The 25,266-nt window shown below is 43.4% G+C and overlaps 1 protein-coding gene across 1 annotated transcript in view; it reads right to left on the bottom strand.

Annotated features, from left to right (window-relative positions):
• The window catches only part of LOC145357741 (exostosin-1-like), a 257,169-nt gene that overhangs the window by 5,583 nt on the left and 226,320 nt on the right, over positions 1 to 25,266 (bottom strand). The window contains exons 8-10 of the mRNA XM_080211185.1: positions 18,921 to 19,010; positions 13,086 to 13,246; positions 8,447 to 8,618 (exon numbers count right to left, since the gene is read on the bottom strand). Coding sequence (XP_080067311.1) covers positions 8,447 to 8,618; positions 13,086 to 13,246; positions 18,921 to 19,010 — 423 coding nt within the window. The remainder of the gene's footprint in view (positions 1 to 8,446; positions 8,619 to 13,085; positions 13,247 to 18,920; positions 19,011 to 25,266) is intronic.

Raw genomic sequence — 25,266 nt, 5'->3', positions numbered from 1 at the left:
ATCCTATCGTGCAGAATGAGGCCATTCAACCCATTGAGTCTGCACCAACCACAATGCCATACAGGCCCTATCCCTATAATCCCACGCATTTAGCCTAGCTAGTCCCCCTGACACTAAGGGGCAATTTAGCATGGCTCATCTACCTAACCTGCACATCTAGGAGGAAACTGGAGCACCTAGAGGAAACACACGCAGACACGGGAAGAATGTGTAAACTCCACACAGCAGTGACCCAAGCCAGGAATTGAACCTCAGTTCCTGGTGCTGTAAGGCAGCAGTGCTAACCACTGTGCCACCATGCCACCAAAGGACAAAGAAGGGGATCTCGCAATTCTGTAAGGTATTGTTAGAATTGATTTCAACTGTTAGGCTGGGGCAGGTATGAGCCATGTTGGTGTGGGATTGACATCATACTTAAACCAGACCATGGCAGGTTTCTCCCCCTAAAAGGGCATTAACAAACCAGCTGGGTTTTAACAATACACAAACAGCTTCATGGCCACCTTTTATATCCTGATCTTATTTCAAACTGAATTTAAATTCTCAAATGACCACAGTGGGATTGGAACTTGTTCTCTCCATTACTGGTCCAGCCACATATTCACGACACTATCCTGATAAGTGTTAATGGGAGTGAGACCTCATTGACCCGGAAACTCGATCTTAATCCCATGTACATGTCCGGAAAAGTCCTTGGGTTAATTCTGTGGGAAAGTTTGCAATATGTCTTGATTTGAATGCAAGATATCTCACCAAGAGAAATATTGACATCTGGATTCCAGATGCATTGTTTATAAAATCTACCCTGATTGTTACAAGGGTGTTAAATGCTGCTGGAAATAAGGGCCAACAGTATCCTTGAAATGGAGGGGAGGGGAGGGGAGCTGGGGGAAGTGGGAGGGGGGGAAACGGGAACATGGAATGGGCCAAAAATAACTTGCTTTATATAATGTCTTTCATATCCCCAGAGGTTTCCAAAAGTACTGTACAGCCAGTGAAGAACCAGTGGTAATGTAGGAAATGCAGCAATCAATTTGTGCACAGCAAGCTCCCACAAAAGCAGCAATATGATGACCAGATAATCTGTTATAATGATGTTGTTTGAGGGATAAATATTGGCCAGGACAATGGGTACAACTCCCCTGCTCTTCTTCAGAATATGGCTGTGGGATCTTTTCAGTCCATCTCAGAGGACAGATGGGGCCTTGATTCAAAGTGTTGTCTGGAGGACGGAATCTTTGACAGTGCTGCACTCCCTGAGACCTGAACTGGGCTGCCAGCCAAGATCATCTGCTCAAGTCTTTAGAGTGGAACTTGAATGGTCTCCCTTGCAACTCAGTGATGATAATGCTATCCATTCATCCATGGCTAATGCCATAAACAATTGTAAAGGGGTCTGACCTCTGGGTTGGGGAAGGGGAGGGTGGAGGGCTGTTGGGAGGGTGGGGAGGGGTATGCTACTGAAACTTTTCTGGTAAACTATTTGAAACCCCAGGCAGAATCCTCCATTCTGGTATAGATACTCAATAGTGGGACCAGAAGTAAATGTTACATTGGTTCACGAGTGGGATGGTGTTGCTAGCACAATGACATAATGATCAGTGAATTAGATATGCATACAATCAGTGAATTAGATATGCATACAAGAGGAGCGTGGTGAATCCTGTAGTGGGGGGATATAAATTTGATACCCCATCATTACCTCATGAGATCAAAGGTCTGTGTGCCTTATTTAAAAGGTACCTGGACAGGAATTCACTCCTTTCAAGTTAGGAATCTCACTGGAAGTCTGTCGTGTTTGGTTCTACAGTTGCATAAACACCCTCTTCAACTGCTCCCTTCTGGATTCCCTGACCTCTTGTCAGTTCCCCCAAAACAGATCCTTTCCCCCTCCCATGTAAAAGACCATAAAACTGTGACCCCACAGTTCAATGGTGCCTCGCTCCAAACCTCCTCCAGGCCATTTGGGAAAGGCAGGTCTTGTTTCCAGGGATGGCAGCAGCAGGCTTAATTAAGCTTAAAGTGTATTTATTAGTGTAACAAATGGGCTTACATTAACACTGCAATGAAGTTAAGCAAATGCATACAAAATACTTGCCATCGAGATGCACCTTCCAACTTCCCTGAATTTAATAGCTTTGTTTCATCCCACTGTTGTGAAGCTGATCTTTGGCTTCTCACCCAGTCAAGTTCCACCACTCATCTCGTCTCACACTCCCAGGGAACAGGACAAGATTCCGTCCCACATTTCTGCTGCACATTCAGCAAAGATGTTGCCGCAAATTGGGAACTAGTCAGGAAATTCCTAGGCCGTGCTCAACTTCTCCCCCTCAGCTCAGGTATGTCTTCTTCGAATCTTCACAGGCACCGTCACACTTACCAGTGAGGCAGAGAGTTTGATCCGTCGCCTCCACTGTTCTAATAGACAGACACTACTGCAATTTTCCAGAATCGCGATTGCAATTCTTTCCCTTCACGAGCATATCTGCTGCGTGGACTGACTTGGTGTTGGCTCTTGTTTTAAAATTGCTCCATGGCTTTACCCTACCCTATCACTGTAATCTCCTCCTGCCCTATGAAATCTCTCCACTCCTCCAATTCTGGCTTCTTCCACATCCTGAGTTCTCATTTCTCCACGATTGGGCTTCATTCGTCAAGGCCCTAAACTGTGGGTTTCCTCCTTAAACCTTTCCATCTCTCTCTTCTCCTTTAAGGAACTCCTTAAAGCTTTCTCTTTGACCAAGCTGTTGACCACTTGTCCAAATACCTTCTAACATGACTCATGTCAAAATCGGTCTGGTAACGCTCCTGTGAAGGACCTGGGATGTTTTACATTTTCTTATATAATTGCTTAGCACCAGGTTAATTGAGACACAATGATGAAGCAATAGAAATAGGTGATGTGCATCAAGCCAAAATTGGAGAAGTGCAGAGATCTCAGAGGCTCTAGGATACAGTGAATGGAGTGGTGATGGTGGTGAGGGTGAGGGAGATTGGTGGGGGTGGGGGGGACAGTCTGGCTGAGGCAATGGATGGAGGGATGTAAGTTTCAAATTTGAGGTGTTGCCACACTGGAAGCCAGTGGTATGTCCGTGAGCATTGGGATGGTGGACGAGCGGGACTTAGTGTGAGTTAGGGTGCGGGTAGCAGAGTTTTGAGTGAGTTGAAGCTGGCAGAACATAAAAGACAGGAGGCTAAACACAAGAGCACTGTAATTACAAGTCTAGATAACAAAGTTTCTCATTACTTCTCGCAAACGAATCATGGAGGGAGCTTGACTTTAATACGTACGTGTTTATTAATATAAACTGGCTGCTGGAGCAAAGGACAAAGTTAAAATCAATTACCTAATGCTACACTAATGGCAGTGCTGCTAACAACTAAATGTAAAAGGATCATATCTATTATTTAAAATGCTTTAATTAAGAATTGCATGCGGCACGCTTAATTAAATCGAGCCAGACATAAATATTGCAAATGGATAATTTTTCACAACTAGCATACACAACTGCTGATGCCAGCAGAATGTTCCTGTTCCAACTCGTTATTAGGAATTCACCAGCTTAATCATGAGTGATTATTGATTATGGCAAAAATAGTCAGCCAGTAGACTTATCACTGGAATATTACCATGACACTATAATTACTCAGCCGTGGAATCATGGAATCAATGCCAACTGCTGGAATTTATTTCTAATCATGTGTTCTTTATAATATATGCCTGACATTCTATCTAATTATTTATCCCTAATCCAGCAACTTGCCCCATCCTCCCTTCAAACAGTCGCTGTGGCAAATATTGATGCTAATTGGTAACTACATAATATGTCTTCATCCAAGGGTACCTTTAATCGAGGTCTTTTTATTCGTCCTACCGACGGAGCAACTGGTTTGGGGGGAATCTTAGGGCATGACCTAAAAGTAGAGCCAAAGCTATTGTTTCATGCAAAGGGTGGTTGAAACGTGGAACTCTCTCTCACAAAAAGCAGTAGATCTTAAAACTATCATCTTTATTGTCAAATCCTTCCATGGTCTCATCCCTTATTATCGCTGTAATCTCCTCCAACCCCAAAACTCCAAGTTCCTCTAATTCTGGCCTCAAGAGCAATCCCAATTTTAATTGTTCAACTATTGGTGGCTGTGAGTTCTGCTGCTTGTTCCGATGGCTCTGGCATCCCCTCTCCAAATTTCTCTGCTTCATTTTCCTCCATTAAGACGTTCCTTATTTTTATTTATTAGTGTCACAAGCAGGTTTACATTAACGTTACAATGAAGTTACTGTGAAAATCCCCTAGTCGCCACACTCTGGTGTCTGTTTGAGTACAGTAAGGGGTAATTTAGCATGGCCAATACACGTAACCAGCACATCTTTGGACTGTGGGAGGAAACCAGAGCACTTGGAGGAAACCCACGCAGACACGGGAAGAACACGCAAACTTCACACAGAACGTGACTCAAGCCGGGAATTGAATCCAGGTCCCTGTCAAGCCTTTTGAGAATTTTGTACACTTCAGTGACGTCACCTCTCATTCTTCTAAACGCTAGCGAATACAGACTCAGTCTCCTCAATCTTTCTTCATAGATCAATCCCACCATCAAAGGAATCAGTCTGGTGAACCTTTGTTGCATTCCCTCTATGGGAAGTATATCCTTCCTTAGGTAAAGGGTCCAAAACTGTACACAATACCTCAAGTGCAGTCTCACGAAGGCTTTATACAATTGCAGCAAGGCCTCATTGGTCAATTCCTCTTGTGATAAAGGCCAACATAACGTCTGCCTTCCTAATTGCTTGCCCCATCTGCATTTTGACTTTCAGAGGGCAATCTTGAGCCCATGTTCACCACCCGCGAGAATGGCGCCGGGGGCTCAAGAATTGGCGAAACCCCAGAAGTTGCAGATTTTGCTGGCGACTACTCAGTTTTTTTGTCTACGTAAAGAGCTTCACACCCAAATTTAAAGACATTTTAATCCATTTACATATAATTAATCCCCCCACTAGATACTGAACCCCCCGCCATTTATTTAAATGGTGCCGAAGTGATGTCCCATTGGCATGGTTAACGATAGGTTCCGCAGGACACGAGCCTGTTGTAGGAATTCCCCTGGATGCATGAAGGTGAGTATAGCCCCGAGGGAGAGGGCCATGGCCCGGCAATGCCTCCAGCACAGGTTGGCAGGGCAGTGCCAAACTGGCAGTGCCAACCTGCGCCAGGAGCAGTTCCAGGGGTGTACTCTAGTGGGAGTCTCATGGGGGAGGGGTTCATTTATTTATTGTTGTTGGGGGCAGCAGACTTGGTAGCTGTGGGGTGGTGGGGGGTGGGGGGCAGCATTAACTGTGTGGATTTGGGTTTGTGGAGGGAAGGTGTCCAACGCTCGGTGGGAGTGGGGGGATGCCGGCATTGATTGTGTGGTTGGGGGTTTGGGTGGTGCAAGAGGTCTGATATTTGTGGGAAGGTGGAGTGGATGCTGGCACAAACTGCTGGCTGGAGAGTGGGGGGAATGCTGGAGAAATGCTCCAACTGATGGTAGTGGGGGAATGCCAGCTTCGGTCAGGGTAGTTTGGGGAGGGGAGTGAGTCTCTGAGACATTTGTGGTGGGGTGGGGAGGAAGCAATTGTTTGGTCTGATTGGGATGCCCTTTTACCTTTTTTTTGGTAATACTTCACCCTCTAATGGACAAGAACCCCAAGTCCCCTTGGACACCAACACTTTCCAATTTCTCACCACTTAAGAAATACTCTGTATTTCTGCTTTTCGTACCAATGTGGATAACTTCACATTTTCCACGTTATAATCCATCAGCCATCTTTTTGTCCACTCACCAAGACTGCCTAAAGCCCCTTGAAGTCTCTTTGTCTCCTACACACATCTTAAATTTCCATCTGGTATGTATCTGTCTTCAGGGAGGAAGATACACAAATCGCTATCAGCAAATTTGTAAATATTACAAGTGATCCTCAAACCCAGATCATTGATATCAACTGGGAATGGCTTGGGCTCAAACCTTGATCCTTGAGGCTCTCACTAGTCACATTCCGTCAAACTGAGAATTATTTTTCTATTCATTCACCTTATTTTCCAATTCTTAATCTTAGTCTATTAATGGAATCATGGAACCCATACAATGCAGAGGGAGGCCATTTGGCCCATCGAATCTGACCGAGCATCTTACCCAGGTTCACACCTGGCCCTACCTCTATAACAACACACGTTTAGCCCACTAACCTGCACATCTTGGACACTAAGGGGCAATTTACCATGGCCAATCCACCTAAGCTTCAAAGTGTGGGAGGAAATCAGAGCACCTGGAGGAAACCCACACAGACACGTGGAGAACGTGCAAACTCCACACAGACAGTCACCCAAGGCCGGAATGGAACCCAGATCCCTAGCTCTGTGAGACAGCAGTGTTAACCATCCTGCCACCGGGCTGTCCCTATCCCCTATATTAACCCCTATCTCGCGTGCACTAATTTTGCTTACTACCCTCTTGTGTGGGACCTTATTAAAAGCTTTCTGAAAGTTCAAATAGACCACATCCACCGATTTCCTTTTAGCTATTCTGCTAGTTTAGTCCTCAAGAAGTTTCAACAGGTTTGTCAAACATGATTTCCCTTTCATAAATCCATGTTGACTCTCCCAAGTGCTACCATTTATTTTTTAAATGCTCAGTTATGACATCTTTTTATAACAGACTCTAGCATTTTGCCACTACCTATGTCAGGCTAACAGGTCTGTGGTTCCATATTTTCTTTCTCCTTCCTTTCTTAAATAGTTAGGTTACATTTGCTGCCTTTCAACCACTGTAGGAACCACTCCAGAATCTGCAGATTTTTAAAAAATGGCCACCAATGCATTCACCACCTCTACAGCCAGCTCTCTCTGTTGGCCTTGGGTGGGATCTTATGAGCCTCAGATGGACGAGGTTTAAAATACCAGCCATCAAGTCTGCACTGACTCTTCCAACAAAGCATTTAATCCAGTCCTACCCTTCTACACCATCCTAGTAACCCCATGCATCTACCCCACTAATCCCCCTGAGCTACACATCTTGGGACACCAAGCAGCAATTGATCATGGCCAATCCACCTAGCCTGCACATCTTTGGACTGTGGGAGGAAACTAGAGCAACTGGAGGAAGCCCATGCAGACATAGGGAGAACATGCAAATTCCACACAGTCATCCAAAGTCAGAATCGAACCCGGGTCAGTTACATCATTTTCCTTGTTGGGTTTTTGTTCGTTAATGGAATCTATACTTGTTGCAAACCATTTTTTAGTTCCTCAAATGCTTGCCATTATCTACTGTCATACTTTTTAATGTAGTTCCCAATCTACTGTAACCAAGTTGACCTTTGTAGTTTTCTTTGTTTAGATTTAAGACTCAGAGTTCAGATTAAACCACATCTTTCAAACTTAATGTCAAATTCTGTCATATTGTGGGCACGCCTCCTAAAAGGCTCCTTTAAAACCAGATTACTGATCAGCCCATTCGCATTACACAACACTGAATCTAAAATAGCTCATTCTCAATTGGTTCCTCAATAGATTGATTGAGAAAATTGTTTTGCATGTATTGGGTATTAAGGGATGTGGTACCATAGTATGTGGAGTTTCTTTTCATTCATTCATGGGACATGGGTGTTGCTGGCTAGTCAGCATTTATTGCCCATCTCTAGTTCTCCTCATTCAGAGGCAATTACATTGCTATGGGTCTGGAGTTACATGTAGGCCAGACCAGCCAAGGACAGCAGATTTCTTTCTCTAAAGGACATTAATGAACCAGATGGGTTTTCTCCCAACAATTGACAGTGGTTTCATGGTCAGCAGTAGATTCTTAATTCCAGATTTTTTTTTTTAAACTGAATTCAAATTCCACCATTTGCCATGCTGGGATTCAAACCTGGGTCCCAGAATACCAGCTGAGTTTCTGGATTAATAGTCTCCAGATAATACCACTAGGCGATCACCTCCTTAAGTTAGTTAAGTTACACTTCAGTTGAGTTATAACTTGAATTAAATTATACTTCAGCCATGATTGCAGTGAATGGCAGGGCTGACTCGAGGGGCTGAATGGCTGCCTAATGTCTTAATCCCTTCTTTTCCATTGACTCTTCAAGCCCCTATAACCCTTCATTGCTTCATCCTGTAGTCACATATTAACCTAGTTATTAAAGGGTTTACTCCACATTCCCAATGCTGAGAATCTTCCCTTCCACAGTAAATCACTTCTGCACGCTCTCTAAGCTTTTGGCATCCTTCCTAAATTGTGCAGCCCAGAATTAAGATATAATACTCCAGCTAATTAATGACTCTCCTGCCAGTAGGAAGAGTTTCTACTGATTAAAACCCTTCAGATCCCATTTTTCAGTTACGTTTCTGGAACACCCATGGAGTAAATGTCCTATCCACAGGGTTCTCTTACGAGGTAAAATAACTTGACGTACCTGCTGCATCAGTGTCTCTTTATACTGTTTCTTCTGCGTGACTTTAATTGAGGGAAGCTTAGTGACTGCTGACACCAGGAAATTCATCAGGATGTCTTCGCAGTTGGCGGTCTGGTCTAAGAGTGTGTGTAGACTTATTGGCAGGTAGTGTGTGAACAGGTGATGGTAATATCTGTGAAGGCACGGAAAAAAATGAGTTCAGAAAACATGGTCGGCAATCAAAAGTTGGCTGTTCTATGCAGCTCCCCTGCTGACTGGATCGGAAATGCACCAGTCAATGTGAGATACTGAGTCATACAACAGAAAAAGGTCCAGCAATCACTTCCTGATCTCATGCGGCGTAGCCATAGTACAAAGGCCAGATCTTACTGGTAGCACTCTTATCTTTGAGTCAGACTCATAGAATCCCTACAGAGATCTAGATTGCATCAGCTCTCTGACAGAGTATCTTATCCAAGCCCTTTCCCGTGCCCTATCCCTGTAACCCCACGCATTTCTCATGACTAATCCATCTTTGGACGCTAAGGGGCAATTTAGCACAGGCAATCCATCTAACCTGCACATAGAATCATACAATCCCTACAGTACCGAAGAAAGCCATTCAGTCCATCGAATCTGCACTGACCACAATCCTGCCCCTGGCACAGGTTGGCACTGCCAAAACTGTACACAATACCTCAAGTGCAGCCTCACTAAGGCTTTATACAATTGAAGCAAGACCTCATTGGTCAATTCCTCTTGTGATAAAGGCCAGCATACCTTTTGCCTTCCTAATTGCTTGCTCCATCTGCATTTTGACTTTCAGAGGGCAAATCCCTATTTCTGCAACCCCACGCATTTTACCCTGCTAATCCCCCTGGTGCTAACGGACAATTTAGCATGGCCAATCAACCTAATCCGCACATCTTTGGACTGTGGGAGAAAACTGGAGGAATGCCACGCATACATGGGGAGAACATGCAGACTCTGCACAGATAGTGACCCAAGGCTGGAATTGAACCTGGGTCCCTGGCACCGTGAGGCAGCAGTGCTAACCACTATGCCACCATGTTGTGGGTTGAAGCCCAATCTAAACGCCTGAGAATATAATCCAGTACTTCAGTGTCAGGAGGGCTGTCTTTTGGATGAAACGTTAAACTGAGGCTCCAGCTGCTTTCTTGGGTTGATGTAAAAAATCCCATGCGCTACTTTGAAGAGGACCGGGGGATTCTCCTGCATTTAGGGGCCAATATTTACTTCTCAAGCAACACCTGAAAATAGATTAATTGGCTATTTATTCCATTGCTGTTTATGGGATCTTTGTGTATACAAATCCAAAACTATGACAATGTTTACCCTTCAAAAGCTCTTCATTGGCTGTAAAGCACATTGGAAGATTTTGAGTTTGCCAAAGCACTATGTAAATGCAAGTTCTTTCTTTCTTAAGGTCTCATTTGGTCTCCATAACTGTAAACATAAAACTTTTAAATAAAATCATGTTCCTGAACATGATTACAAATGCATAATTACTCCTGGATGACCCATGTAAAAGTAAAGTTTATTTATTAGTTACAAGTAGGCATACATTAACACTGCAATGAAGTTACTGTGAAAATCGCCTTGGCACCATACTCCTTCAGGTACACAGAGGGAGGATTTAGCATGGCCAATGCACGAACCAGCATGTATGAAGATCAGGTAAGTGTAGGACTGAATCTGGTGGTGATGCCCCTCAAGGTGCAATAGTTTGCTAACACACACTGTCTTACACAATTTAAATGGTCGCCAAGTTTGTCCCCATGGTGATGTAACGGAGACTGGTAATAGAAGAGGTTGGCCAGGAGATCCTGAGGGCAGGACTGCACCCCCACAGCCCCCCCCTCCCCCCACCCCACCCCTCCCCAGACAGGGAAAACATCCTTTCTACAGCTGCATTATTGAGTCCTGTAAAAATATTGTATGTTTCAATGAGATTACCCATCATTCTTCTAAACTTTGGAGTATACAGGTTCAATCTCCTCAATTCTCTCCCCACAGGACAACACCATCATCCCAGGAATCAGTCTGGTGAATCTTTGTTGCACTCCCTTCATGCCGTGGCAGGTAAATCCATCCTTGGGGAAGGACACCCAAAATTGCATGTAATACTCCAGCTGTGGCCTCCCAAGGCTCTATAAATTGTAGCAAGATTATACTCTACTCAAATCCTCTTGTAATAAACACACCATTTGTCTTCCAAATTGTTTGCTGCATCTGCATGTTAGCTGTCAGTGACTAATGAACAAGAACACCCAGATCCCTTTGGACATCAACGTCCGCCAATATCTCTGAATGTTTATGAAATACTCTGTCTTTCTGCTCTTCCTGCCAAAGTGGATAAGTTCACATCTGTGAAGTTTTATTGATTTTAATATTCAGCCCCATGTGTGAGATCACTCTGGGTTGAAATATTCCTTTCTGCCATGTGCTAGTGTTCAGAGTAGACAGTGGGTTACAAAGCAAGAGCAAGTAACACTAATTTTAACTTCTGATTTATTATTCTTCATTTTGTACTTGCTTGAGAAGGCCATTTTGTAGTATATATGCATTACATCTGCGCATTTCTGGTCTCTGTTACAAAAACGATTTAGAGACACTAGGGAATGTGAAAATAACAATATACAAGGATGATACAAGAGCTGAGAGTTTTATCAATAAAGACTAAACAGGCGGCGCCTGTTTTCTCAAGAGGGGTGATCTGATCGAGGCCTTTACAATTCTCAATAAAATCAGTGATTATTTTACTTGTCTGGTTGAATGAATTAAGATGGATTGAGAATCCCTCAAGTGCTCTTGTGCTTCACGGTGTGCTGGGCTTATCCAGGACACTGAGGCCAACTCTGGCATGCACTGTCACAGCAAACTCAACACAGGCTGCGTACTGAACACAATCTCCCATTGCAGTACTGAGGGAGTGCTGCCCTGTCAGACTTCAAATTGAATAGCAGAACAGATTTGAAGGGCTGAATGGCCATGGCCGCTGAGGCAATTTTAATATTCTGTCGATAAAAAGACATCAAAAGGCATGATAACAATGGGGGCAATTGTCCTATCCCACCCACCAACGGAATTGTAGTCGGGGGGTGCGGGGTGGCGGGGGTTGCCGGGGTGGGGGGCGCGGTTGGTGCAGACCGGATTTTCCACTTTTGAGACGAGTGCAGCTGGAAAATCCCGCCCAATAATTGAAGCTAATGTGACCATGGAAACAAAGTGAGAAAAACTGATTGGTAATCAAAGTAGAAAAGAAACTTTCCACACCTAGCTTATATTCATTAGAAAGATTTGGACAGTCCAAACACTGGGCAGTTTTTACTAAAAGGTGGAAGCTGTATACACCTCGGTACCCTTGGCAGAATTCTCCCATCCTGGGACTAAGTCCCGTGATTGGGGGTGGGGATGTGGAGTGTTTGCCGCTGCAGAGGTTGGCGGGAAAACAAACCAAATCTTTGGGTGTTGAACTATTTAATTATGCATTATAATACGTGGCGGAGAGAGCATGATGGCACATAGTCCGCTGCACTGTCTGGGCGCCATATTGAAAAGGTGCCCAACATTACTGAGACACTACCGGAGATGAACCACATGAGAAAGCAGATGGATCTCTGGAACATTCTGAGGCTGGAAGATGGACTCCCTCTAGGACACTGACTCTGGCAGATCCATCCGCAGATGCACCTGGGTGGCACAATGGCACAGTGGTTAGCACTGCTGCCTCACAGCGCAAAGGACCTGGGCTCAATTCCTGGCTTGGGTCACTTCTTGGGTCACATCTATGAGGAGACTGCATTTTCTTCCTGGTGTCTTCATGGGTTTCTTCCAGGTAGTATCGTCCGGTTTCCTCCTACGGTCCGAATGGCACGTTCATTAGGTGCATTGGCCATGGTAAGTTCTCCCTCAGTGTACTCGAACGGGCGTGCGAGTGTGGTGACTAGTGATTTTCACAGTAGCTTCACTGCAGTGTTAATATAAGCCTACTTGTGACACTAATAAATAAATTATTTAACTTCAGATACTTCCCATTCCTACCGCTCTGATGCCCAGGATCAAGGTTTGCCAACAGCCTCCATCCTGAAATATGCAGATAGCCCCAGGCATTGTTCAGGTGACTCACAGCATCCATGTGCCACACTGCCCAGACCTGTTTCTCAACGGCAAGATTTCCCGCTGGCGCTGTGGAGAATCAGGCACAGGGGGTGTGGGGAGGATGGGGTGGTGGGATCAGGCCTTCATCTGCATCCCATTAATAGGATGCAAATGAGGTTCACACCGGCCTCCCAATTTGCCATGGCAGGCACGAGTGGGAGATCCCACTATAAATTCACGCCGGAATAAAACCGATTTCTGGCCCTCCCACCAAATTCTCTCAACAACCTCCCCCCACCCCAATTGCCATCGAACCGCCAGTGGGGGTTTACGAGGATTCCACCTTCAATTCCATTCTGAAATATATAAACAGAGTCAAAATCATTTTAAGGTATTTCTGTTTGAGATAGTGCCAACACTGACTGGGCAGGATGGGTTAGAAAGCTGCCTTGTCCCTGAGCCTAAAATCCTTTTGCATCCTCCAAGTGTCTCACAGAAGCAATGAGCACTGCTCACATTTTCCTTTGATTTGAGTTACCTGTGGTAAAATGCTGCTCCAGTTAAAACCATGGAATATTCATTGGTCCATTTTGATGTGTACCCCCATAATCCTTTGCTGCTGTCCCAAAAATGACTGCGAGCTGGGTAACCTACAATCCGATCAGGGAAGCTGCACCACACGATGAACGCAAAGTCAACCTGGAGAAGGAACAAAGGCAATGGCTCATCAGGCGTGTCTTCGAAACAAACGATGGGCATTTGTCACAAAATGGCAGGATGCTATTAAAATGGATTTTTTTTGGACAAGTATAATCAAAGCGCCATGTTTTGTAAACCATTTCAGAGAAAGGAAATAGCGAACGGGGTTTTCTTTGCAATTGGTACAATTAGTAGTCAGATTGCTGTGAGTCCGAAAGCAGTTTAGATACCGATGAGGTGCTGAAGAAGCAGCAGCAGGAAAAAGAGAGGCAGCAATCTTCAACTAGAGATCAAGGCAGCAATTTTATCATCACAACTCGGCGGCTGATGGGTGGGGCAAGCATGTACGTTCGCGCGAGAAGCAAAAAATCAGGTTTGTGCTGATTTCCCATGTCTCATGATCTTAGCGGCACCAGATATCCAGCAGGACAGCCTCATGCCCATTTCTGGCACAAGGCTGAATAAATTATTTAAGTCAAATTTGAATACAATTTAAACAAAATTAGTGAGCTCATGGACCCCCACAATAACTGGGAGGGTGCCTGCTTTAGGCCACAGAGGTTGGCTGAGAGCAACAGAGACTGAGTGACAGGTTACTCTGCTCTCAGAGACCTGCACATGCAGAATAGCGCCCTCTGCTGCTCTCAGCCAGTGTTTGGACAATTTAAGCCCTGACCATATCCCTTCGGGCGAGAAGCAGATTTTGATGGCTTTTATTGCTCTAAGAACGCAGATTTGAATTCACCCAAGAAACTGATCAGAAACTCTCCAGTTTTCATGCTCGTTCTGCACTTAGAATAAGGCAAACCAGTTTGTGCAAAACTTCATTTTCTTTGCTGAACAGAAGACCATTCCCACGTTCTGGTCATTCACGTTGTTCAGTGTGGTAATCATTAGCTAGATTTGAGCAATAGGTTTATGGTTGTTGTTTGGGAAATGAGCTCTCAGCAGAGTTTAGGGTTACGGCAGAAATAGATACTTTTGGGTTTTCAGCTTACTGTTAATTGGCCAAAGTAGAAGATATTTTTCTTCCAGTTTAATAACTACTTTTATCTGTTTGTTCAATGATTCCTGGGATGGCAGGTCTGTCATATGAAGAGAGACTAAGTCGGTTAGGATTATATTCATTGGAATTTAGAAGAGTGAAAGGGGATCTCATCGAAACTTATAAAATCCTAACAGGGTTTAGACAGTGTAGATTCAGAAAGAACAGTACCAATGGTGGGGAAATCCAGAACTAGGGGTTTGAGGATAAGGGATAAACCTTTTAGTACTGAGGTGAGGAGAAATTTCCTCACCCAGAAGGTGATGAATGTGTGGAATTCACTCCCACAGAAAGTAGCTGAGACCAAAATGTTGTCTGATTTGAAGAAGAAATTACATATAACTCTTGGGGCTAAAGGGATCAAGGGATATGGGGGGAAGCATTCACTCATGATATTGAATTCGATGAACAGCCATGATCAAGATAACTAGCAAAGCAGACTTGAAAAACCGAGTGGCCTACTCCTGCTTCTAGTTTCTATGGAAAAGTGAATTGAGGTTTTTTTTAATTCATTCATGGGACTTGGGGGCTGCTGGCTGGCCAGCATTTATTGCCCATCCCTAATTGCCTGAAGGCAGTTGAGTATCATTCACATTGCTGTGGTTCTGAGTCAGATGTAGCCAGATTAGGAAGGATGGCAGATTTCCTTCTCTAAAGGACATTAATGGGCTAGATAGGCTTTTCTAAGAATCAACAATCGTTTCATGGTCATCAGTAGATTATTAATTCTAGATATTTTTTATTAAATTCAAATTCCTCCACCTGCCTTGGCAAGATTCAAACCCAGGAACCCAGAACTGTAGCTGAATTTCTGGATTAACTGTCAGATGATAATACCACTAATACCATGGGATCTCACCAAAAAAATCTAAGTGCCGAATGAGCATGAAAATTGGAGAGAATCAAGCCTATTTTTTCAGCGAGCTTTCAGACACCATCTTATGTCACTTAGTGCAAAAAGGCAGCAAAGCGTGATTCACACCAGTAGAGGGAGTGGACCCCACCCACTCCCCGGACTCAATAATTACATGGAAATTATTATTTAAATCAGCCTCATGCACTTCATGGGTGCCAAGTTGATCACACCGGTAATCCAGGGCTGGTAAGATCAAGAGAGGCAAGGAATAGGATGCGAACCCAATTTCCTACCTCTCCCATCAGCATGACAAGCCGGTAAGATCGCCCCCTCAAGAAATACAGGTTCTTTATTTTCTTTTGTGCGCAGAAGGAAAACAGAATGCCTTCTCCAGTGCTCCACATTCTAATTTTGTTTGCAAGGGCACTTTATTTCGTTTTGACTCACTACACAGTTCAGGGATGACAAATGCCGATGGCATTGTGTTTTGATATAAAGTGGATTAATATTAATAGGACTGACCATCTTATTCACTGTTGAATGAGGCATGTAGAAACACACCTTCTACTCAGTCCCACAATGCCCGCTCGCTACTTTATCACTTTCACTCATCTGGTTGGCCAACCATTCAATCATTTGCATCTTTGGGCTAGTACTGATGCTTACAAAAAAACCACTGAACAGGGGATGATAATGGCTGTTCTTTGCCGGAGGCAGGGTTGTACATTCAGTTGGAATGCTGAACAATCTAGTCTCTGTATTTACTCTAATGCAGTGTGGTTAATGCTATGTAATAAGGATCACAATCCCAAGTAATGGCTCGCTCACTGATCATGTTCAGAAGAATTACAAGGGTTTGCAGCATGAATGATGTGAATCTACACATTCCATTCTTAACACCATCTTCCTCCCATGCCCTGAGAAGGTGAATACGATCACCAATTTAGTGCATATTTATGGTCAGCTTTGTAAAGTGCCATTGCACCCGAATTGCTCATGGTTTTCCATTTGTGTGGACACTTCACTGAACACCATGGGGTCTTGGGGACCACATCTAAAGCTTAATTCCATAGTGTCAGTAATCTGCATATCTCAAACTGTGGATACTAAATCAACTACAGAATTGCTACAGTGCAGAAGGAGGCCATTCAGCCCATCATGTCTGCACCAGCTCTCCGAATGAGCAATTCACTTACTGCTATTCCCCTGCAACCCTGCACAGAATTAGGATAAATGAGTCAGAACTGAAAGGACAGCAGTTGGTTCAAGGTACCCAGCTTGAATACTTTCACTCTAGGAAATGAACTGCAAGTATGTTTGGCAGCAAAGGTGTTTATAAGCTCCAGTGCTCCACACGGTGTCAGTTTAGCTCAGTTGGCTGGACAGCTGGTTAGTGATGCCAACAACGTGGGTTTAATTCCCGTACCAGCTGAAGTTATTCATGAGGGCCTGTCTCAACCTTGCTCCTCACCTGAGGTGTGATCCTTAGGTTATCTCACCACCAGTCACAGCCTATGTTCATCTGGGACAATACTGACTTTATAGGCATATAAAAATAAAATAGCAGTTAAAGACAGGGAAGGACTGCTGAGCAGTGAATTGGAGAATCTAGTCGTTGAGGGTTGTAATGTCCTAACTATGTTAGGGATTGAGAGTTTTAAACAAAAAAAAAGTGGTTTAGACATGTCAATTCAAAATAACAACAGATTTAGTGTAATCTGGTTTATTGCATTCGCTGCTCCCAATGTGGTTTACTCTACATCGGAGAGACCAAATGCAGACTGGGTGACTGCTTTACAGAACATCTTCGGTCCATGTGCAAGCGTGAACTGTGCCGCCCGAAAAAGGGGAGAAAGGGAGACATAAATAATGTTGAAATAAAGAGGCAGGAAAAGGGAGAAAGAACTAGACAGAAGGAGTCAGGAAAAAAGAAACTAAATTTAAAATATGTGAGAAACTAAAAGGGATAAAAAAGGTTAGAAAAAAACAAAATAAACCAAAAGAGACACACATAGAGAGAAAAAGAAAGAATGATAAAGAATAGAAAAGATACAGAAATATCAAGACAGAAAGAGAAAGAAAATGACACAGCGAGAAGGGAGGAAAGAAGGAAGGAAACAGATTTTTCTTTTATAATACAAGGAAAAGCTAATTACACCAAAAGCCTTGCCCCTTGAGATAGATCAATTATAGATCAAACTAATAATGTTTCTCCAACATATCTTTGTCAAACTTTTCCCTCTTAAAAAAAATCCAAATTGTATTTAGAATCCATTCACAGGTTTGAGTAGAATAATGATGTGGACCAGTTGGTCTGAATGGCCTGATTCTGTGCTATTTACTATATATAATGCTAATCCTGTCAATATTCTTCTTTACTATAATTCCATAATTAGCCTTTGAGCACAAAACCTTCTTCTGTCTTTCCTTCTTGTGCGCCACTTCCTCAATTTAGAAGTGATATCCCCTTGTATTTTAATAGGCCATGGTTGACAATTTGCCTTTGTCAATTGTTTTTATAATCATTGCAGTCTCTTCAGAAAAGGAAGCAAGTTGAATCTTTCCTCATAACTTGAATTCCTGAAATCACCGTCACAGTTTGCCTCTATTCAAGGGCAATTTTTCTTGCAGCTATATGTTCAGAGTGGCAACGATGGTTCCAAATGTGATCTGACCAACACAATGCAAACTTGTTTAATTAGCATTTATTCCCTTGCCTAGTGTTTTTAGCCTTTTTTTACTGTAACAATATGTTGGACTGATAGAAAGATAGATTTATTATCCCGAATACACTGCAACTATTGGCCAAAATACTTCAACAGCAGCTCACAAACCTGAAACCTTTGCCTCGTAGAATTAAGGATGGCATGGTGACACAGTGCTTAGCCCCACAGTACCAAGGATCCGGGTTCAATTCTGGCCTCAGGTGATTGCCAGTGTGGAGTTTGCACATTCTCCCTGTGTCTGCGTGGGTTTCCGCCGGGTGCTCCGTTTTCATCCCACCATCCAAAGATGTGCAGATTAGGTTAATTAGCCATGCTAAATTGACCTTTAATGTCAGAGGAATTAGCAGGGTAAATATATGGGGTTATGGGGATAGGGCCTGGGCAGGATTGTTGTTGGTACAGGCTTGATGGGCTGAATAGCCTACTTCTGCACTATAGGGATTCCATGATATTCTAAGGATAGGGCAACAAGCTCATGAGAACACCATTACCTTCAAGTTTCCCTCAAATCACACATCATTCTGACTTGGCAATATATCGTCTATCGTTGGGTCAAATCCTGCAACTCCTTCCCTGATAACACTGCGGGAGCACCTTCGTCACATGGAAAATAGCAGTTCAAGCAAGTAACTCACCACCACGTTCTTAAGGACAATTAGACATGAAGGATAAACATTACCCTCATCAGTGATGCCTAAATCCTTTGAATAAAGAGGACTTTTAAAAAACCCAACATGTCTTTACTGATCATACTATTATACCTCTGTGCTAAATAACGCATATCCCCCCTCTTGGATCTTTGCTCACATTCTCTTCAGAATTGAAGTGTATTATTCTTCATTATTTGCGCTGCTAATTTTTCAGTCACTTACAAGATTGGAGGCTTTACATACACATTTCCAAAAGACAATATACTCCGATTTTCTGGTCCCTTTGCAATGAACGGAGATTTGGCTGAGCGCCAAATTCCTCGTCCTCGCTGGCAGCGGTGGCAGGGCAGGAACAACCGGAGAATTCTGATCTTCATTCCATGGAGATGCAACATACCTCGTTGGTGGAGAGTACAGTGTCCTCATCCAGACTCAGTACAGCATCCGTGGTTATGACATCATAGGGAAAGAAGCGACTGCTCATGGCCTTGAAGAGAAGAGGCATTGCAATTAATACAGGACCTTCCCTACTCAAATATTCCCATTTGTACTCTACACAGTTAGTACCCTACAGGTGAAGATTGCTGCTTAGGCTGAAGTACCTGAGGAACAAGCAGTTCCCCTGGGAGAGAAAGGGAGAAAATTGGGTTTAAACAAAGTGATATAACTTTCTCCTCATTTGGTACTCCCTCTGTGGATGGTTCCACGGCCATCAGTTGTTCCCCGTTGGGGCAGCAAGGTGGCACAGTGGTGAGCACTGCTGCCCCACAGTGCCAGGGCCTCGGGTTCAAATCAGGTCTTGGGTATCTGTCTGTGTGGAGTTTGCACATTCTCCTCATATCTGTGTAGGTTTCCTCCCACAGACCAAACATGTACAGGTTAGGTGGACTGGCCATGGTAAGACTACCCCTTAGCGTCAGGGGGAGTAGTCGAACATATATGGGAGGTTACAGGGATAGTGCGATTGTTGTTGATGCAGATTTAATAGGCCAAATGGATTCCTTCTGTACAGTAGGGATGCTATGATTCTATTCTATAATTATGCCTATTGGAGTTCTTCATGCACGCTCTCAGTGAGTAGGTTGTTAAGACTGTATCATTACTGAACCCAACCCAGTCCTTACCCAGTGCCCACAGATACAGAAGCTGCAGGACAGTTATTGGCAGCAGGAATTCTGTCTGATATCTTTATTTCCCCTTGGTGCAGGTGTGCTATCTCTGCACAGACCAGAACACTGAATGCAAAGTTTTCCTGGGCTGTCTCGTTAAAGCTATATTCGGATGAATGTATAACAACTGAGCTCGCAGACTTCCCAAACTCCAGGAGACAGGGTTAACTGTAATTAGAAGACTTGGCACTCTGGTTTCCTGGAATTAAAGACTAATCTTCAGCAAATCTGGAAAATATTATGAGGCTATTAAAAAAAGGTTTCTTGTCTAAAAATTACTTTGAATAGTTTTGTTTATTAGTTATAAAAGTAATTGGACTTGGGAATAGGAGCTTGTTTGACTGAACAGCCAAGAATCACTCAATTTAATGAGGAATCCTTTCACTTTCTGAATGGCTGTGGAAATGTAGGGCACCGTGAGGTCAAGCAGCCAATGAGAATTGGGAGGGTTGGTTAGAGCTGGCAGGTCATGTGATGATGCCTCCAGGATGATGTCCGACTAGTGTCGGCAACTATACTCATGACCAGAACCACCTTTCTGCACTACCTAGTTAAAGGTTATCACTGATGAGATTAGTTTTATGGTAGATACGATCCTGACAGGTTGTCTGGACCCATTCTGTAGAACGCTGAAGTTCATAAGATATAGTTCATTTGATATAGGAGCAGAATTAGGCCATTCAGCCCACTGAGTCTGCTCCGCATTTGATCATGGCTGATATGCTCCTCATTCCCATTTTCCTGCCTTCTCCCCATAGCCCCATTACCAATTAAAAATCTGTCTAACTCCTCCTTAAATTTACTCACTTCTCAGCATTCACTGCACTTTGGGGTAGCAAGTTCAACAGATTCACAACCCTTTGGGAGTTGAACCTTGGGTCTCATCCACCACTCGAAGCCCCTCCCCTAATTCATGCTGTGTATAGTTAAATTGTGTAAGAAGTAAAATCACTCATCACACCCAACAGATTATTAAAGTTTGTTAAGAAAAATAACCTTGTCTTTGGCATAACACTATATTAGGTCCAAATCGAAAGCCTCTTGGCCACCATTAACCTAGATTTCCTTGAACAAGAACCTTCATTTTACCCGCAGTTGGAAATATTTGATGTCTATGTGGCATTCTCTGGAAGCAGGTTACATAAAGTTTATGTTCAGATTATATAGAGGCTGTGCACAGTCTACATGCAGTTTACATATGTGCCCTATACAAACTGTGCACGGCAGCACAGCGGTTAGCACTGCTGCTTCACAGCTCCAGGGACCTCGGTTCGATTCCCAGCTCGGGTCACTGTCTGTGTGGAGTTTGCACATTCTCCTCGTGTCTGCGTGGGTTTCCTCTGGGTGCTCCGGTTTCCTCCCACAGTCCAAAGATGTGCAGGTTAGGTTGATTGGCCATGCTAAATTGCCCCTTAGTATCCTGAGATGTGTTGATTAGAGGGATTAGTGGGTAATAAATGTGTAAGGATATGGAGTTAGGGTCTGGGTGGGATTGTGGTCGGTGCAGACTCGAATGGGCCGAAGAGCTTTTATCTGCACTGTAGGGTTCTATGATTCTAACTATCAACAGGATACGTTTATGATACTAACAAGCCACTAATAGGTTGTCTGTAGGTTAGAAATATGCTGCTTACATATGTCATTGGTATGCTATATACAGGCTGTGCGCAAGTTTATATCTACTGCCAAATTTTCAGATGCACAGAAGACAATATTTGTACAGACTGCACACAGATTATGTACTGGACACTTCTTTTTATTCATTCAAGGCAAGTGGATAATGCTGGGAGGGCCAGCATTTATTGCCCATCCTTAATTGTCCTGTGAGTGGCTTACTAGCCCTTTCAAGAGTCAACACATTGTTGTGGATCTAGGCCCGATCAGGTAAGGATGGCAGATTTCCTTTGCTAAAGGATTTTAGTGAACTCGATGGATTTTTAAACAGGGAAACATAGAAAATAGGTGCAGAGATAGGCCATTTGGCCCCTCATGCCTGCACCACCATTCAATATAATCATGGTTTATCATGCACTTTCAGTATCCCGCTCCCGTTTTCTCTCCATATCCCTTGATCCCTTTAGTCACAAGGGCCACTTCCAGCTCCCTCTTGAACATCTCTAATGAACCGGCTCCAACAGCTTTCTGTGGTAGAAATCCACAGGTTCACAACTCTCTGAGTGAAGAAGTTCTTCCTCATCTCAGTCCTGAATGGCTTACCCCTTATTCTTAGACTGTGACCCTGGTTCTGCACTTCCCCAACATCGGGAACATTCTTCCCACTTCTAGCCTGTCCAATCCCATCAGAATTTTATGTTTCTATGAAATCCCCTCTCATGCTTCTAGATTCCAGTGAGTACAAGCCCAGTTCATCCAGTCTCTCTTCGTATGTCAGTCCTGCCATTCCAGGAATCAATCTGGTGAACCTTCGCTGCATTCTCTCAATAGCAAAAATGTCCTTCTGAGGGAATGGTTTGGTGGCTCATTGGACTTATGGATGTTTATTGAATTTAAATTTCAGCATCTGCCGTGGTGGGATTTGAAGCCAGGTCCCCAAAGTATTACCCTGGGCTTCTGAATTACTAGCGACAGTACCATTACGCCACCACCACCCTCTGTGCGCGTGGTATATCAGACTGTATACTCAGAAACCAGATATGTTGTACACAAAATATAAAAATATAATCTGTGTTGACATTATACCCACAATTTACATTATAGAAGCAGGCCATTCAGTAACTAGTCTATGGTTATATTTCTGCTCTACATGAGCCTCCTCCCACTCTGTTTACTTCATTACACCTGATCAACATGTCTTCCTACTCTTTCCTTCCCCATATACTTCTGCTTAAATGTAATCATATGATCTATATACATTGATATGAGCTAATCAGAAGACAAATAAAGACTATTAGTGCTTGTGTTGACAGTTAAAAGAACAAAAACCCTTGATTTTTATATGGCGCCCTCTGCAATCACAGGATATCTAAAAATGCTTTAAATCTATGAGGCATTTTTGAAGATTTAATGTAGGAAATACAACAGTCAATTTGTCCATAGCAAGCTTGTATAAACAGCAGTGTGATTATGACCTGGAAACCAGTTTTAGTTATGTTGACTGATGAATAAATATTGGCCAGCATGCCAGCGATAATTCTCCGATCTTTCGAGAGATCCTTTCCAGCCCTACCCAAGGGGACAGACAGGGCTTTGATGTGAAGTCTCATCCAAAAGCTGACTGCTTCAACAGTGCAGCAATCCCTCAGAATGTCAGCCTTGGTTTTTGTCCTGAAGTCGGTGGAAAGGGACTTGGACCCACAACCTTCTAACTCAAGAGGCAGGAGTGCTACCAACTGAACCGCAGTCAGGGCCTTAAATTTATCAGTAAGACTCTTTGGAAAATCATACATATGGAGATGATAATAATGGATTGTGTCCACGTGAACAGCCAAAATGAATATGGTATCAATTAGCATGATAATCCCTCAAAGAAAATGTAATGAAACTCTGATCAAGGCGTGGGTGGCCCAATATGGCTCTTGTCACTGTGAGGAAATATAAGTATACGCAAGAATAAAAGCAACATTAGGGCAAACCATGAGGAACCAAGAGTTTGGCAAAATTAAATTGAGTGGAACCCTGGCGATATATTAATCAAGTCATTACAAAAGGGCCTTCGTAAGTCATGTAGAAGGAAAGATACTGGGGCGAAGTGAAGAGACTGATCAAGTGCTAAAGAGCTACCTCTATAAAGAGATATTAATCACAGGTTAACTGGAAAGTTCATTAATTTATTCATAGCACAATATTACTAATGTGTGCAGTTGATATATATGCTGCGATATGATTAAAGCTAATTATCCAATCAACCATGAATTACCAAACTGCACACAATTCAGATGAACCTGAGAAGCAGAGAATAAGGAATGCCTTCAGCCCATCAAAAGCTGGCTCTTTCCTCAGACCAGAAGCAATTTGATCCATCAGAGAAAGAAGCTAATTGAAGTGAAAAGGGTAAAGCAAAGACTCAGGAGAATGTCACCAAGTCTGACAGGGTAACAGATATGAAGGAATCATTTAAAGGTTAGAGCTTTCTTCACTGAAGCTGAAAAAAGATAGGGGGTGACCTGGTAGAGATTATGCAATCAAACAGCACAAGAGGTCGTCATTCGGTTCATCTTTGAAAGGGCTATCCAATTAGTTCTACTTTCCTGGTTTTTTCCTCACAACCCTGCTAATTATCTCCTTGCAAATATTTTCCATTTCTAGAAAACAGAAAAAGGCAAGAAAAATAACAATACGTTGCCTGCACTGATGAGTGCAATGGTAGAATGAGAGGAGACAAAGTTAGGGAAACATGCTTTACTCAAAGGGATGTGGAACTCTCCCCCACAAATCACGTTGCTCAACATCCACATATTCCTTCAAAATGGAAATGAATACTTCCTTGGAAAAGAGGACAATCAGAGCCTACAGGAATGAGTAATTCAGTGAAATTACACTAGGCAGGATAGTAAATGGCAGAAGACTTAAACTTTGAAGGATAATGAGAGGAGGAAAGTGGAAGTGAAAGGGGTGGAATGTTAAAAGGCATGGGGAATGAGTAGGAGAGGGAAATTAGACTGAATGGGGTATTATAGAACCTGGAAATGAAGTGGAGAAATTGGTTGTACTGTGGGATAATAAAGGGTTTGGGGAATGAGTGTAAGAGTAGATTGGGATGAGATTGGGTATTAAAGGGTATGGAGAATGAGAAAGACTGTGGAATTAGACCAGCAGCTCACGTGGGGCAAAAATGCCAGCACAATCTTAGTTTAGTTTATTTATTAGAGTCGCAAGTAGGCTTATATTAACACTGTGATGAAGTGACTGTGAAAATCCCGTAGTCGCCACATTCCAGCACCTGTTCAGGTACACTGAGGGAGAATTTAGCATGGCCAGTGCATTGAACCAACACATCTTTTGGACAGTGGGAAGAAACCCACACGGTAAAACATGTTTCCCTAACTTTGTCCCCTCTCATTCTACTATTGCACTAATCAGTGCAGGCAATATATTGTTATTTTCCTTGTCTTACTCTGTTATCTAGAAATGGTAAACACTCGCAAGGAGATAATTTGCAGGGTTGTGAGGACAAAGCTGGGGAAGTAGAACAAATTGGATAACCCTTTCAAAGAGGGACCAATGATGGGGAGACCATGCAAACTCCACAAAGACACACTATCCACACATTAAACCCGGGTCCCTGGCGCTGTAAGGCAACAGTGCTAATCACTGTGCCAGTGGGTTGCCTATGCTTCCATGCTGGAAAAGTTCTGTGATCACAAGCCTACCACAAGCCAGCTTGCATGGAAAGGTTCTGTGGACCCGGGTTCAATTCTGGCCTCGGGTGACTGTGTGGAGTTTGCACATTCTCTCCGTGTCTGTGTGGGTCTCCTCTGCGTGGTCTGGTTTCCTCCCACAATCCAAAGATGTGCGGGTTAGGTTGATTGGCCACGCTAAATTGCCCCCTAGTGTGCAGATTAGGTATTAGTGGGGTTACAGGGATAGGGCTCAGGGTGGGCCTGGTTAAGATGT

This window comes from Carcharhinus amblyrhynchos, chromosome 24 (assembly GCF_965287045.1).
Source record: "Carcharhinus amblyrhynchos chromosome 24, sCarAmb.v2.hapA, whole genome shotgun sequence".
NCBI lineage: Eukaryota > Metazoa > Chordata > Chondrichthyes > Carcharhiniformes > Carcharhinidae > Carcharhinus > Carcharhinus amblyrhynchos.
This window is presented reverse-complemented; position numbering and strand designations above follow the sequence as displayed.